The 17,155-nt window shown below is 41.6% G+C and overlaps 1 protein-coding gene across 7 annotated transcripts in view; it reads right to left on the reverse strand.

Moving 5' to 3' along the window:
• Nucleotides 1-2,134: 2,134 nt before the first annotated feature.
• The window catches only part of OSBPL1A (oxysterol binding protein like 1A), an 81,232-nt gene continuing 66,211 nt past the window's right edge, over nt 2,135-17,155 (reverse strand). For all 7 annotated transcript variants that reach the window (XM_062488577.1, XM_062488568.1, XM_062488586.1 and 4 more), the window contains 9 exons: nt 14,910-15,007; nt 14,029-14,211; nt 13,437-13,544; nt 13,256-13,345; nt 12,976-13,102; nt 9,618-9,734; nt 8,716-8,839; nt 6,941-7,031; nt 2,135-3,299 (listed from right to left, as the gene is read on the reverse strand). In XM_062488577.1, coding sequence (XP_062344561.1) covers nt 3,197-3,299; nt 6,941-7,031; nt 8,716-8,839; nt 9,618-9,734; nt 12,976-13,102; nt 13,256-13,345; nt 13,437-13,544; nt 14,029-14,211; nt 14,910-15,007 — 1,041 coding nt within the window. In that variant the 3' untranslated portion in view covers nt 2,135-3,196. The remainder of the gene's footprint in view (nt 3,300-6,940; nt 7,032-8,715; nt 8,840-9,617; nt 9,735-12,975; nt 13,103-13,255; nt 13,346-13,436; nt 13,545-14,028; nt 14,212-14,909; nt 15,008-17,155) is intronic.

A 17,155-nucleotide genomic window follows, 5' to 3' on the forward strand; every position in this document is an offset into this window, starting at 1 on the left:
CAGTGACCTAAGTTTTTCCACTTAAAAAAAAAAAAAGTGGTGGTGGTTGCCTGTGGTGGCTGAACTTAGTGAGTTTCCACAGCTGGGCTAAGTGGGCCAAGCACTGGTCATCTTTCCACAAAGAGCAAGAGAGCTAGTGCCCATATCTGTAGGTGAGGCCTTCACCAGAATCTCTTCCCTATGGTGGCATGTGCCCAGCTCAGCCCTCACCCAGCTGGAGAAATCCTCCAGTGTGGAGCTGTCCTGCCCCCAACTCTACTGGAACAGTAGAGCCTTTAGTAAAGGAGAGTTGAGCTTAGGTAGCTGTATAGATTAACAGTGGGGTTTTTGTAGAAAAACCCCAACATTTAAGCTAATTTGTCAAAGTTCAGTTTCAGAAATAACTGACAAAAGAGCCTCTGCTCTCACAATGAACATTTTATTTTTTCATTTTTATTTTCTAGGTTGCAGGTGTTTGTCACCCAATATACCAAATGGTGTTTGCTGTTCCAGATCCCTTCTGTATCATGTTTGCTTTCCCCAGATCTAGGTGTGGGTGTGTTTAAGACATAAAGACTTACACTATGACTGGAACTCACTGCTGCTGATTCCTACAATTGTTTCTGTCTTTTTAGCCTCAGGTGCCTCAGACATCCACCACACACTAATGTATGGACTGTTGTCTAACTTAGATAAGACAAGGTAAAAACTACCATAAAGCCTTTGTTCTGCTGGAGGTAGGGGTCCTTGTTCCTGAGCAATGCTCAGCTCTTCCAGGGGAAAAGATCATCAACATTGTCAGCTGTCACAAATATCTGCTTCAAATTATGTGATGCAAGAAAAATGAACTGGGGGCATTCTCCACTCCTTGTTCTAGTGGGTTCTGATGTTCAGAACACACAGGACTAGAAACATGTTTCTACCCATGCCATCTTTAGACAGCCAGGTGCAGGAGATCCACTACATGCCCTGATGAGAAAGCAGCAAGCCTTTGTTCCAATTCTGCAGCTGAAATACCCATGCCCAGAGCAGGGTACTGAAGAAGTAAGCTTGTTTCCCATATAGGCACATGCTACTCTTTGGATTTCACTACTAGAAACTTAAATTAACCCTTTTCAAAATAAAATTATATTTGAGATGATTGGTTAAATTATATATGTTCTATATAACTCCCACACTGCTTTCTTCTGCTTGGTACTGTTTGCAAGTCCTGCTCTCATTTTAGTGTGAAAGAACCACATTTTTAATCTCACATTTATACACATCTTTTTTCCCATAGCCTGCAGTTTTAGTATTTGTGTAATATTCAGAGGGGGGCAAAATGCCCTCTCCTTGGAGTAGCTAAAGTATTTCTACTGGGTTCATGTTAATTTTTAAACCAGTAGAGAAAAGAGGCTATTTGCACTTCAGGAAGAGGTCAGGATGGATAGAGTTTACATTGCAATAAATCAATAATGCTGAGCAAATACTCAAAAAAAGTTCCAGCAATTAGAACTGCATTCCAATGTTGAACATCCCTAATGTTAGCTTTGTGTGAACGGTGCCCCCTGCCACGTCTGCTGGAGCTGTGCCAGTGAGGAGCCACCCAGCCTCTCACTGTGCTGACATGGTGTGGTCATAGGGGCAGGCAACAACTAAATGCTTTGCCTTCCTTAGCACTGAGGGGTTAGTGCTGTGGGACCTGCCCTGACCCAACAGCCAGGCTGCTTCTGCAGATCTCAGACTCAAAGCTGCACAGCAGTCAAGACAGAGTTTAAGAAGCTCTGGCCACAGTAGAGGCTTTCTACAGATAGAACAGGTATTGAACTCCTGCATTTACAGGTCACTGTGTGCTGGCCACTCACAGGAAAGGTTGCCAAAGAAAAAGCTTTCCCTTATCTATGCAAATATGTCTCAGCATCAGGACCTGGGTAATGTGAGTAGTGCCTAGAATAAAAATAGCATCTCATTGCCTTATTAACAGTGTCAGTAGTCCACTCATGGCTCAAGCTGCAGGAAGCTCTCACCTCCCCAGCCCCCCTCACTCCCTGGGAGGAGACTCTTCCCTTGCTTAGGGACAAGAAACAGTACCTGTCCTCACCACAGCAGTTTTTGGATGAGGCTTGCTCAGAAGGGGTCAGCACTGTTGAACACCATTCACTTTAGACTAGATGCAAGAAGTTTTGAAGCCTTTATTTAGTAGCAATTAAATTATTCAATTAACACTAACCTCCAGACAGCAGTTAAAATATAATACAAAGAGCAGCTTGCCCTCTAGAAGCTCTGTACACAGTTCAATATAAACAGACTAAGTTTGAATGCACCCCACTGAAAAGGGGTAAAGCAGCTGTGCACAGGAGCCCTCACTGAGGTGCTGTACTACCTTTGAAATGCACAAGACTTCCTCCTAGGGAGTTTGTACAGTACAGACACAGTCCTGTCCCCCTGCCACGCTCCACCAGGTCATTCCTGGACTGATTAGGTTCTAGCAGTGGTGCTGGGCACCGGAACTTCTAGTGCATGAAACAGATTCTTTTAAAACCTGTTACTAGTGTGCAGTTCAAATCAAATCTGTAGATATTTAAATGGCTCTTAATTCCTTAAACCATAAGGTTGATAGCAAAACAGGAGAGCAAAATTCAAAACACACTGCACAAAACATTGAATAAATAATCTCTGAGTAATGTTACCAGCTTAAACAACTGCATTACTGCTCCAGAGATGGGAACATTTCTGGAATTTCCTGAGCAGAGCTCAGGCTTCAAGAAAATTACTTTAGTAGAAGAAAAGTCACTTTATGAAAAATTTCATCTTTACAGAAGTGACTCTCTCTTTTTCATTTAAGAATAGAATATTGCAATTACTTGGTGTGCTTTTTAAACATTCCCATGTCACAATAAATAAAACCAGTTTTACTTGTGCCAATGTTATCTACAAAATAAAGTATTCACAGAACAGCTGAAGGTGTTCTATTCCTCATACACCACAACCTAATATAGGTGTACTCAGGGCAGCTTGAAACCACCGCAACTTCGTCCATGCAGGACCCACCATCAGCCACAAACGTTATATTCCCCTACCTTTAGGACTGCAGATCATGTACCACCAGATTTATTGCAGAGATGCTTAGTATTCTGTTTGATAACCTGTCAGTATTTTCAGGAGATAAGTAGAACAAGGGAAAACATTAAAACGTATTAAGACTTATTCGTATCAGTCAGAGGCTCCTTACTGCATTTTAATAAATATCAGGCAAGTTAAAGTAGTTTCTGTCCCAGTAGTTGCCAGAGTAAAGCCAGTCCTGTGTACCAGTGTGGGGATTTGGGCCTTGGTGGAACCATCTGCAAGGAAACACACAGCATGTTAGTGAAGCTATTAAGACTCAGTTGTACAAGTTCAGAACTGCTTTGCTGCATCTTCAGCAGTTTACTGCACAAAATAATTATTGCAGGAGTCCTCTTGGTTTTAAATTTGTAAGTGAGTTTATAGACAACTTCAGTGACTACATTTATATTTGCCACACTGCTTAAACATCTGAGCTGGAATTACTGACACCAGTGTTTTGCCATTTGAAGCTGCCAAGATTACTGCATAATAAAGGACAGATACAGCTTTATTTCAAAGCAGTTGTGAACAACCATTCTGGCATGCACAAGCAGTAACAGTTTTTGCAAGACATGTAAACACCACAAGCACTGCAGTCCTGGAAACTTATTATTTCCCTGGCTCTAGATTACTACTTGTTTTTTTTAAAGCCTTGTTTTACAAGGCACTTCATCACAGAATTGTAGAGTGACCTGGGTTGGAAAGCACCTTAAAAACCATCACCCTCTTTGACCTTTCTTTTCTGGTTAACATGTGTGCAGAAGCTGCCCTTTGCATTATTCTTTGCACACTTTGCCAAGTTCCAGCTTCACCTTGGCCTTCCGTACCCTATCCCTATAAAACTCTTCTCTCTATTCTTCACACGTGCTTTGCCCTTGTTTCCACTGCCTGTGCATTTGCTTCCTGCCCTTTGGTTTGACCAGCAGGTAACTCGAAACAGATGTGCCAGTACCCTCAGTGTAGATGAAACATCACCCTCAGGCTGCAGGAAGAGTTCTGGATTATTACAAATTAACTATGTTGTGTTACCCTGTCAGCAGCAGGAGACTCAATCTGACTGCCCAGAAAGGTGATTCCATCTGCATGGAGCTACTTGCAAGCTTTTACTAAGCTGGCTATTAATAGAAACACTGAAGTTAAGCACCTGCTGTCTTTCTTCTCTCCCTCTGCTTAATCTGGAGGCACTATACAGCACACAGTGAATGCCACTTTGTTTGGCTCAGTTACTCAATCTTGTCCCTCAACAGCCCACAGTAACAGACCTCAAGCATCTTAACTTCTGTATTTTGCCAAGGCACATTTATGGCACAAGACAGCTTGGTAGAAGCTGATTCTGTGGTTAATGTGCTCTACAGCTTCCTTTCACCTCCTCACTGACCACAGAAGCCAGCAATTTCTTTCTGTGACTCACTGTAGTGACCACACTCAGTTAAGTAAATCATCTGTGTGCAAGACAGCCTGTTTAACTCCGCTCTTCCCTTCTCCAGCACCATACTGTTTCAGAACAGAAAAAGTACTTTTGAACTGAATATGACTTGATCTCTTTGAAAGGCAAAAGCTTAAAGGCCACCAGTACTGCAGGGTTATGCTACAAAGCAGGGCAGCTAACAGGCAAATCTTGCTTGGCTCAAAGTACTTGAACTGTGCTAGAAGAAACGCCTTATGCTGCCTTTCCAGGAGTAACTGAACAGGTGAACACTCCAGTGGTTCTCCTGCTCCTCTGGTTAAGTTAACTGAAGTCATTCACCCCTAGTACTGTACACAGCTCACTCCTGCTTCTCCTCCCACAGGAAGAGTCAGCTATTCCCAAATAAAAGGCATATTGATTAACTTAGGTGTCCAGTTCACTGGTGACAGCAGCTTATTCCGGAGCTAAAGCCAAACGTTTGTCGTGAAACAGGGCTATAAGCACAGTGACCTCACCTCTCAGATTAAGAAATTCTATTACCCCAGAGCTCATTAGTGTGTCCTCAACACTTGTAAAGGTCAGGACAGAGTGACACTCCTCCTCCAGTGTCTGCCTACTTCAATAGGAAGAGGAAAGGCAATGGGAAGAACCAAGTCTGAGAGACATGTAAGACCTAAACCGGTCAGTAATGTGGGAAAGATGGGACAGACTTTATCAAAATCAACAGATCACTGCTGTATGTCAGAACTGAATTAAATATTTTTACTCAAGACTTAAGACTACTGTCCAGCATCTAAAATACTAAGCGTTCAACATCAATCACCTCTTAAGAAACACCAAGACCCCACTTCTAAAGTGTACTCAGAATAATAGAACTATATATAAAAATCACTGGGCACTTTGGAGAATTGTCTTAGGAAGGAGAAATTCTACTAGACAAAGCAAGAAACCTGTTTTTCTGTGGCAAGGAAATGGCAGTAGTTTAGATACTATTTCATAATGCACTGCAGAATAAGACCTACAGATGACCTGGGAAGAGTTAGGAGAGTTTTTTTTCACAGCATGCACTTTCCCCCTCATAGCGCAACTCTCCCTAAACTTAACATTCATCCTTTATAGGCAGCCACACCTGGCATTCCTACTAAAGAGATCAGACACCAGGAATTTTCTGCCAAAGCTTTAGAAACATCTGGGAAAACAAAGAGTTCCTAAAGGATATCCCAGACTCGTGCTGAACAGATCTACACAATCTGCACAACAGCAGTTGCAGAACCTTGTGAATGGCATCTGTGCTAATTCTATAACCCAGAAACTACAGCTCCATGGGAACTCCCCAATTTCCAGTCTAAGGTGCTTTGAGCTATATTTAAACTACTTCAGGCACCTGGAAGAATACTATGTAACTATCCCAGGTTTGAAAACACCTCATGAGAGCTACAACCACTCTGAATTCAGGAATGGAAGCAAGAGGTACAAGGCTGTCTAGCACTTAGAAGCTTTACAAAAATGTTATTCTCCATCAGTCTCTATGCAAACAAACCCAAACACTTCAGGAGAGCAGGCACAGGAAAAAGACAAAGGCAGACATGTCCAAACCTGGGATTTTGGGATGATGGGTGACTTCATTAAAAAAAAGAAAAAAAAAAAAGAAAATGTGTTTTATTTTTTACAAACATTTTAAAGATATTTAATCCAGAGTGTCTGACTGCATCAATAATAGAGAGGAACCTTGCTTACTGAAAGTTTAGCCGTATTGTTGTTTTTAGTGAGAAGATAATGCAAACTTATTACTTTGCTTTTAAATAGACTTTATCTGGTCAAACTAGATTCATCTGGTCAGGTCTTCACTGTTTCTTAGCTTGTGTGTAAGAGCTCCCAGTTGAGTCCTCATAGCTTAAAGAAAACCCAAAAATCCCCAAAACATCCTGGCAGGTCTCTTGTATGCTAACTTTTCCCTTAGCTCCTCTTTTGTAGTTAGGGGACCCCTCCAAGAGAAGGCAGGGTCTTGGATAACTGGGTAATAAACTTTGAGAACACAGCACTGAACTGTCAGCTCAGAGCCACTGGGCTGAGAAGTCATGGGCAAGCTCTCAAGGGGAGAGCCTTTCCTCCTCTCTTTGGCCAGGCATGCAAATTTGAGGCAATTATAAATTAACCAGCAACAACACTCCTTACAAGCAGCCGTCAGAGGTAACATCTTCATCATGTCAGAACCAAGAAGAAGTGCTCAGAGAAGACGGTAGTTTGTATCTGCATTGTATCTGCATATGGGTGTGCAAGCAGTGAACAAGCTACATCCCACTGGGACCGGGTCTGCAAACACAACAGCAGCACTGCCAGACCTGATGCTGTCTGTCTGCTCTTCGTGCTGAGACAAACTCACTGCATGTCACCAGTGGAGACTGTCACTTAACCTGAAAATTCAAAACCTTTACATTACTACACACACACACTGGGAATGGCACCAACCTCGTCTTCCAGTCTTCCTCTGACTTTGAACGATTTTTGCGGGCGGTCCTCTGTTTTTCTTCTAGCCTCTTCTTTTCTTCACTAGCCAGATCTTGAAGGAATAAAAATACACAAAAATACAGAAGATGTTAAAGCACAATACATAAGGCAGGGACATTACTTCATCTGACCCAGAAAATAAATAAAGGCAGTAGTAGAAAATGTACATTTAAAAAGCCTTCTACAGAACACCGAAGGTTACTGGTTTAGCCTAGGAGCAAAACTGTGGCACAGGATCAGCCAGCGGCATCCTAGACTTCAAGACAGGTAAATACATATTCCCATGGCCTAAGGACACTGGAAATGTATCTACATGACAGCAAATGTGAGCTAAGGGAAGTGGCACACGTAGAATTTATTTCAGTAGGGAAAATGAAGATATGATCAATTTATTTCAGAACTCTGAAGGCCACCTGCTTCTTGTTGAGTTTTGGGTTAAGCTGCTACTAGTGTTTTGTTCCTCATCACCAGAGGTTTGGAATGTTTATTTCCAAATCACGAAGCACTGTTGCTCTGCAGCATCCCTTCATTTTTTTGGTAATGGACTAATGCAGCATCCCAAACAAGCAGAACAGTTTGCTTCTCTTTGGCAGAAAGGATGATCAGAAGGTCTGAGGAGTAAGTCAGACTCAAAAGCAGATTAGATGAAAGTCAACCCCACTTTCCTGAATCCTCAAAAAGCATTTCATACACATTCTAGGTCTTTCAAGAATGATTCTCTTAACTATTTCTATCAGCCATTCCCTGTCAGCTTCTAACCCACTGTGTCTTACTAGCTGCTATACAAACTTCACGCCACTAGTGTGTCATGAAGGAATACGGTCTGTTGCTAACAGCACAGTTATTTGCTCTTTAAATGTAAACGGAAAAATTACTGGGGATGCTCTGAACCAAATATATCCATCATCCTGGCCACAAAACAGTTGTACAGGCAGGGGAGAGTGGTTGTGGGAATTCACTAATCTGTTTTAAAAGCCTCAAGGAAATGGTTATCAACTTCTGAGAAAAAAAGAAATAAAACCACACAGCTGGACTGACACTGGTTTTCATTGCTAGATCTCAGACTACTTATCAGAAGTCTCACAGTTGTTGCCCTATTATACAGCTGAAACTGAATCAGGGTTTCATCACTTACCCCAATCAATTAGCAAGCCAGATAAAGCAAGAGCCTCCATGTTCTCTACAAAGCCAGCCATCATGCTTTAATACTCTAAAAGCATACCACTTCTACTCACTGGAAGTCTTGTTATGCATTTCTAAGTCACTGCTCTAGGACAGCAGAAGTGTTCCAACTCCCAGTGAAGTATAATTTCACATCCAAGTGTCTTTTTTGGCATTGCAGTTTCACCTAGTTTTGACTTTGTTTCTCAGAACTGGCACAACAAAATTATCTCTTCTGCATCAGGCTGATGGAAACAAACTGAGAAGTTCATGAGTATTTCCTTAATACTGTGCAGATACTGCTTATCAACAATGCTTTGGTCACCAGTCTAACCACAGCAGCAGATATGGGCAACTATGAAGATTAGCTTCATCCCAACTGTCCCCTGTATACAGATGGGTCACACCAGAAGCTCAACACAGCCTGCAGAATGTTGTGTTAAAAAGTTACTGCCTGGCATCATGGAGGAATGCATGGGGAGCTACTTCCTCTAGCTGTTCATTTAACAACTTTTTTTTTCAGTCCCTTAGCTTTAAGAAAAAATAAAATCGTCTTTGCCCATAACTGAAGTTACCTATTTCTCCATTTTCCATAGCTCTGATATCTGGTCGTAGCCGGCAGTCAGTTTTGGGAATGACGCTCTCCATTTCTTTGTCCAACTCATTCAAAGCCATAGCAAAGCTTGTAAAATTATACATCTGAAATTCATAGACAAAGATGAAAGTTGACTTTATGACACCTCTAGCTACTGTCTTAATACAGATGAAAATTGCTGTCTAAAAACAAACATCCAAGTGTTTTTGTATTGCTTAATCACTCAATATAGGATTGCTCAAGGTACCAGTAAAACTGCACTGTCAGGCCGTGTAGGTGATCCTTGGTGTTTCTGTTTAAGGAGGCCAGCATCCAATTACTCAGTACACTACTTCTCTCTTATCTTCTTCTTCCAGTCCTACTGGTATTTTCTCTATCTCTGTAGAGAGATTTCCTCATTGATTAATGCAGTGAAGGCATCTTTTCAGTACCAATTCTTTGTCTTCTCAGTTGCACATAATACCCTTGTATTCTGCCTAGTGGTTCTCCAGCTTCACACCCCTTCACACACCAACTTGTGCCATGCAGGTCTGTCCTTGGAAATGTCTGGACTCTAATAAAGCCCTTCAGTGTGATTTCTTACAAGGTTGGTGCCTCAGTGGGGAAGCAAGGTGGAGAGAAAAGGTGGGCAGAGACCCCATGCCACCATCTACATGAAGCATCCCATTTTCCAGAGAAATTCCACTAATCTTAGATTGATCCCTGTGGCAGTTATCCTTCCAACTCCACATTAGAAAGTCACAGTTATGATAGGGAGACATGTTGCAATAAACAGGCGAATCCAGACTTGCTAATGAAAAGACAACAAATGTATGTGCTTTGTGTAAACCATAGAGAGTAACAGGATAGCGCACACTTCCAATAAGGAGTAGCATAACTGACCTGTGCTGAATTTGGAGGTCTTGGAGTTATCTTCCATAGCAAAACACTTCCAGGAATGACATACACACTCTCAGAGTCTGGCAATGGCATCTCATCTGATTCCTCAGTATTGCCCACCTAAAGCAACACACAAAGAAAAGGAGTTCTTTGAAGTCATTAACCCAATTTTTCAGGCAGAACTTACAGAAAATTATTTCCTTGACTAAAGGTGAGTAATTTCAGCAAAGAAACTTCTTGTCAAGGACTGAGGCATTAACATAGCACATATACTCACAATTCCCTCCCAGTGGAACACTACCAACAGTTTCTTGCATCAACATCTTTCCAGATGTAAGCTGGGTGTTCAAGCACTAAGAAATGTCAATTTTTCCACCTCAGAGATGTCCAGTTTCCTCAAGTACAAGCATTTTTGTGCCTGATATTTAACTTCACTACTGCTTCATTAAAGGTGAAGAATAGAAGCCACATTGCTCATCCTTCCCCAACAAAGAATGCAGACACTGCCCAGGTTGTGCACAACAAAAAGCCCTTCCTATTGCTCTCTGCCCAGAGGAACCTTCCTTTCCACTTCCTTAACCACTGCACTACTGAAATGGCAAACTGCAAATGTGAAATGAATATCCTATATTAACTACGGCTTCTGGAAAGGGTATGAAGGGTGACTCATACGACCTGAGGCAGCTGTTGCCACAGGACTGTGAAGTGCTTTTCCCAGAAATTAAAACACTTCACAGAGGGTTACTGGGGCAGGAGAGTAAGTGGTGTTCACAGTGTAGGTGCGACCTGAACTAGTTCTAAACTATTTCCTGTTTCACACACAGCTTTAAAGCAGCTGGGCTCTGATGCTGCTGACATTAATTCCAGCACAGAAGCAGGTGTTGGAAGATCGAACTAAAGCCATGCTGGACAATGAATAAGGCTCTCCCAAGAAAACCTGGTGTCACAATCACAGCTAAAAACAGCAGCACGTTTCAGAGATCACTGGAGATTAAAGCCAAACTTAAAGGCAACTAATACGTTAAATACTTTGGCTACAGGCCAGCAGCTTTAATCCTGCTGCTAATAAGCTTTGCTCTCCCATGGTTGCATCAGATAGTACTGAAAACATCCAGTACCCAACATGCACTCAGTTGTCCTCTGAGATGATTCATGTGTTATGCTTCCAAGAAAATCAGAAGAAGTAGGGTAAGGATTTTGCTTCACTGAGGGACCCTTCACTGTGCTTTTAATAATGAACAGTCAGTAGAACAATGTGCAGACCCGGTTCAGCCCCTCATCTCTTAGGAAGACAAACAGGGCTTTTAGTTGACTATATCTGGACTGTGCTAGCAACCCATCATTCTGTTCTTTAAATGTTCCTGATCAGTCCTTCAGAAATTGAGAATTTGAAGCAGAACACATCAGAAAGTTATCTTTGTATCAAAACAAAGACAATTCAGTATCAAACTGTCAAACTCCAAGCCTTTTATAAAAAGGCTACAATACACAATGCGATTTCTGCCTTGTTGGATACAAGACATTAAAATAGCATAAGAATTACAGAGAAATAGGTAAAAAGTGGATTTTCTTAGGCTCTTGTCATGATGATCCACATTTTATTCTCAGTGCTTCTCAAGTATTCAGTATATTGCTGTGAGGATAGTTAACAGACCTGCCAAAGCAAGACCTCTGCAAATGCGGTGTCTGCAAATGAGGCGCGTGTGAGGACAGTTGCTATTGCCTACATTATTCTCTTCCATGTATTTGCACTGAAAATTCTGCACCAGATGCTTCACCCTGATTAAAAACGACTAGTTTGTTCAGAGCACAACCATCCTGGTTTAACTGTGGGTTTACTGTAACTCTTCTGATGTTAATAAATTATCACCTTTGCATACATGAAGACTTCTCTAGTTCCCTGAAAAATTATTTTTCCCTAAGTTTTATTGCTATAAAAATGAAAGAGATTCAGGGGAAAATCTGGGTAAGTTGCAAAAGGACTCTCATCTGAGCAGGTTCCCTCAAGGAACACAGAAGCATTTCTTGATTAGTAGCAATATACCATGACGTAGTATCTGGAAAACAACTACATAAACCTGAAAATTCTAATGAGAAGTTTAAAAAGTCACGTACTTTCGTGTCTGAATGAATCCTTCACTACCATGAAGGGACAAACCACATCCAGATATTTTGTGTGAGACTCGGCTCACTTAAATGCTCCAAAAGCAGAATATACCAGCTCCTCAGGCACAAGGGGCAGTGAGAGTACATATTCAGCACAGACTACCTGGCTCATACCTAGCATTACAAAGCCTTCAGTTTTCTACATAGAAAGAGTTCTGTTAATTAAGTAGGGAAAGCATTTTCCTAGAGTCAGAGCAACACTGCAGCTTGAGCTTTATGCAACGAGATGCTGCATTTCAAAGTGAAAAGCAATGATCATCTTGAGCACTTTTGGAAAACGCAAACAGGCAGCTGAACAAAGACACAGGGTGTGTTTTTCTTTGTTTCTTCTCCCTAGAGTTCTCCAGGTCAGACTCCCAGAGAAGCAGCAATCCCCAGTGCTTTACCACTCTCCTGATGACAAGCACTGGAGCAAGCTCAGATACAGCAACAATCTGAACCTGCAGAGACACAACCACTTTCAGAGTTCTCCAAGTTTCTCATAAATTTCTTCAAAAACTATCAACACCCAAAAAAACCAAACAAAAACAAACAAAAACAAAAAAACCCACAACAACTTGGCTGCAGTCACCAAAGGGGAACAATCCCTGTTTTAAACTACTATCCAAGTGACTGTTCTTCACCAAGCTGTATGTTGTCACCATCACCATTCATCCTAAACAAAAAGCCTACTGCTGACCTGAAGTTTGGAAGAATTATGAGTGAGGTTTTTTCACAACAGAAAAAAACATCAATTGAGAACAAAAAGTAAAAATTGCCAGCATTTCTATAGTTGTGAAAATCTAATAGAATGAAATAAAAAATTCCTGGTAAAAGCTGGAAAATACAATATTTTTATCAAGTTAAGAAACCAATCTGTTCTGCTTCTAAGAATCAAAATCCTCCCACTAGAATATCTTACCATACATGATTAGAAATGGCCCATCTAATGCATATTTTATTTCTTCTATGTCACTTGGGAAGAAGCAGGTAATGAAGTAGTCAGTATTTAAATAACATCAGGTTTTGGGAAGTTTGAATACAAATCCAATGGAAGAAAAGCATTTTCTCCCTTAATATTGGTACTCATGCAATCTGTTTTGTATCATACTAGGAAAGAGAAGGTAAGTGAAGGAAATCATAATGCTCTTAAATGCTACTAAAATATTTAGCTGTCTTATGCTTTTGAGATCCCATCTCTTTACATGGTTAATACCTGTTTGCTGCTTTTCTTCTCTTCTGTATTTTTCTTGTCGTTTTTCTTGTAAGCTTCAAATGTAGCTGGGTCAACACTGTACAAACACTCAGTCCACTTCCCATACAATGCACAGAGTTTCTTTTTGCTGTCAAAAAAAAAGCAGACTTTATAGCAGAATTCATGACCCTTTTATTGCAGGTTCCTGCCAGTGAAAGCCTCTGTTGAAGGCATTCAGTTCTACAGCTCTCCTCAGAACCAAGAGCAGTCATTTGTTTCCTGTTTAGAATTAGGCTGTTACCTTTTGTCCTGAATGTAGCCTTCAACTTTGTGCAGCTCCTTCCCAAACAGGCCGCAGGGCTTGAAGCTTAGCACACATTTCTCACCAGTTCTAAAGGCAGAACAAGAGAGAACTAATTACTTCCAAATGCATTTCCTTTGCAAACCTGCAGGAGGTGAAAACACTCACACTCTTAACTTACTTATGGTTAGTTATTTCCACATTTCCATACTGCTCGATCCAAAGTTTGCCCACAATAATGTTATGCACACAGCACGTAGGGTTTGTCCATGTGTAGGCTTCGTTGTGCCTAAGGGAAAGGAATAAAAATTAAAATACTATATCTTTGTACATGATGTCAGTCCTTCAATAAGCCGTCATCATGCCAAGTCTTGGAAAAGGTATGGCAGTAAGTCAGTAAACCCAAGAAATTTATTAACTTATTTTTACTGATTTATCAGCTCCTTAAAACAGTGATTTTGGTGCAGTCACTGTTAGCATGGAAAGATATGAGGAAAGTCAACACACTCAGGCATGCTGGCTTTAGCAGAACTGATGTCCATGCACTTATAGAACATCCAGGCCCAGGTCCCTACTGCTGCTATTAGCAGTATGCAGCATGTATGGATGGTAGTTCCTTCCATCTTCCCATTCCCTCCTCCCCACAGTGATCTGCTCTCAGACTTTGGGATGTGGGTGTTAGACACCTCCATTCCTAAGCCATGAGACTCTAATGCATTCTAATCATCAAGGATGAAGCACTGTACCTCTTCAATTATTACTGATCCACTTACTCAAGAAGCTCCAAAGTCATCGTGCCTTTTGGTTCTGCTTCCACGCTCTTGCCCCAGAATTTGAGTTTAGGATAAATTGATCCATGAAACACAAAATCATTATTTAAGCCTTCAGCATAGAAAGCACTGATCGGTGGATGATGGCTAACTTGCTCTGAGAGAAGTCTAAATCCAAGATCATCTCTGCAAAACAAAGATAACCAAACCATGTACCTACATATCAAGCGTAGTGAAGTTGCAGCTGTTTTCCCTGAGGTGAAAGGGATAACTGGACCCATGCATAGTTGCTGTACTCAGTGCAAGAGTTAATTAAAAGCCCAGGCTAAACTGGGAAGATCAACTTAAACACAGAAATAGAACATCCTCATTTTAAATAACTAAGGACTTACTCTAAAACAGAAACAAGAACTACCAGATCTGATGAGTCAAAATAGCTACTTTTGATACTGACCTCTTTTTTAAATCTTCACCTAAACACAGGCCAAAATATTAATTGAATGAAAAATCTGCCTTAGGTACAGCTACACATCAATAGACCCATGTTGCTTATTAGGTACTCAGAGCAGTCCTGTGCCCTCTCCTTATGTACCATGCACATTTTTCATTCGTAAGGTTTCAGGGATAAAAAGAATTTTTGTAGATAAAACTTGCTTTTAAACCTGGCAAATTTCATTTGCCTCCTCTGAATTGAAAAGTTAAGTAGTTTTTCTTCACTGAGAGGTGAATTGGTGAACATCAACACACATTGCATGCACCCACAGCAGCTGCTAGGAGAATGGCTGGAAACTTATGAGCTGAAGTGCAGTCTGAAAGCCAGCTAACAGTCTAGTGAAACATCTCTTCCACAGAATACCACCTTCCAGTGCAGCTCTGTTCATTACCTGATCAGTTCATAGGTCTCTCCAAGCAATGGGTTGAACGGCTTCCCAGTACGTTCCCACTGCGAGGCTACAGCAGACACAGCAAATGCAGCAACACACTGCTCAGAAGAAAAAGGCCACACAGTTAATCGACAGTAGCCATGGTGTTACAGAATATCAAAATATTTTCTGAGACAGGTGTCCTGGTTTCTGCTGGGATAGAGCTAATTTTCTCCCTAGAAGCTGGTACAGTGCTGTTTTGGGTTTAGAATGAGAATAATGCTGGTAACTCACTGATGTTTTAGTTGTTGCTAAGCAATGTCTAGCAACAAAGTCAAGGATGTTTCAACTTTTTATACCGCCCTACCAGGCTCTGTTATTACCCCAACAGTGGAGCAGGCAGGTGACAACACGTTCACCTGGATGACAGCCGAAATCTTTTTGTGTATCTCAGCTCACTCAGGGACAGCAATTGGGTGGGTACTGCCTCATTTATGAATCCTTCATCCTCCTCCTCCCTAGTCAGCAGCTACCTCTCCTCTTCCTCCTGTTCTCTCATGACAGCCCTGGTTCAGAGTAGTCTATCTTGGCTACATCTTTCTCCTGCTCCCTATTGGAAGAAGCTCCTTCATTCCTTACTAAATGAGCTGACTTTTGCTTCCAATACTTCCTCTTGTGTATAGGGGTGACTGACACCAGCACAGGTTGGTTCTTCAGTTCAGCAGTGCCGCCAGGCACAGGATTCAGAGCAGCTCCAGTGCCTCTTGTTTTATTGTCAGACCCAGAGGCCTTCTCTTCCCCTTGAGGGTACTGAACAGTGTTGAACAGGGCTCATTAGGTGTGGGCCAGGCCCCAGCATACTTTTTTTTTTTTTTTCAAACATTTCATTTATTTTTCAGATTCTGCACCTGATTAGGAGTGAAATTTCAAAACGTTGGAGATGCCTACTATCCTAGTGCTTACCCATACTATCCCACACACCTTGCCACTCATAGCTTTCCAGCCTTGGGGCAGATCTGTGGATGGTATCCACAAAGAGTTGTTTTACCATAAACAAGACCTGAAACACGTTCAGGAGATGCAGCAAAGGATCAACCACTTGTTGATATCCTGATCATATTCAAAATTCTCAAGAGCTAATTAGCCTGGAGGAGAAGGGGATTGACGGAAGAAGGGATCTCCCACGTAGACTGGCTCTGTGATGGGAAAAGGCAAAAGGTGTAACTATGAATGGTTTCCTATAGATGGCTCCCAAAGTGTGGAAATGCTGGCAATGCAGGTACAAATATCAGCTCAGACGCACCATCAGGAATTCTATCATATCAAAAGACATTGTTACAAAGTACAGCAAAATGCTAACCTTAACTCAGCCCCCAGAGGTGATAAACAGCACAGCAGGGAACATATACAGCAGGTTAGATGTTGCATAACCCAGCTCTCAGAACATTCACAGCAGCTCTGAGATCAAATAAATCAACACTGAAACTTGAGATTATCAAACTAATATCATAAATGCTTACAATGGATTTGCTTTATTATGCTCTGGTCAGATCCACTGTTATCTCAACCCTTCAAGCTCTGCTCCTTGTGGGGTGCCATAAAGGACTACTGCAGTTTAACCCAGCAGGATAAACACCATGCATTTGCTCACTCACCCCCCTCTCCAACCTAAATGGGATGGGATAAAAAAGCTGAAATCAGTGATTTGAGAGAAAGACACCTTAATAGGGCAGAAAAGCAAGGGAAAACAATAATGATAAAAAAAAAAAATCACAATCATCAAAACAAAATGCACAGAACAATGGCTTACCACCCACCAAATGATGCCCCATCAGATCCTGAGCAGCAGCCCCCAGACAGCTTTCCCTTAGTTTATGTACTGAGCTTGACACCATATGGTATGGAATATCCCTCTGGACAGCTGGGGCCAGCTGTCCCAGCTCTGTCCCCATCCCAGCCTCCTTGCTGGTGGGGTGGCACACCAGGAGCATAAACTTTTTAACTTACTGTAAACACAGCTTAGGCACAACTAAAACATCAGTGTGTTACCAACATTATTCTCATTCTGAATCCAAAATACAGCACCACACCAGCTTCTAGGAAGAAACTGAACTCTATCTCTGCAAAAGCCAGGACAACAAACAAAACTAGTTAATGAATAAGAAAACCCACCATGCAACAAGTTACAGGAGTTCCTCCTACAAAGAGACCATCCATAAGGAAGAGAGATCCCACAATGTTCCCCAAGGGCTCACACGAACTAGCAG

This window comes from Cinclus cinclus, chromosome 1 (genome assembly GCF_963662255.1).
Source record: "Cinclus cinclus chromosome 1, bCinCin1.1, whole genome shotgun sequence".
In the NCBI taxonomy this organism is placed as follows: domain Eukaryota; kingdom Metazoa; phylum Chordata; class Aves; order Passeriformes; family Cinclidae; genus Cinclus; species Cinclus cinclus.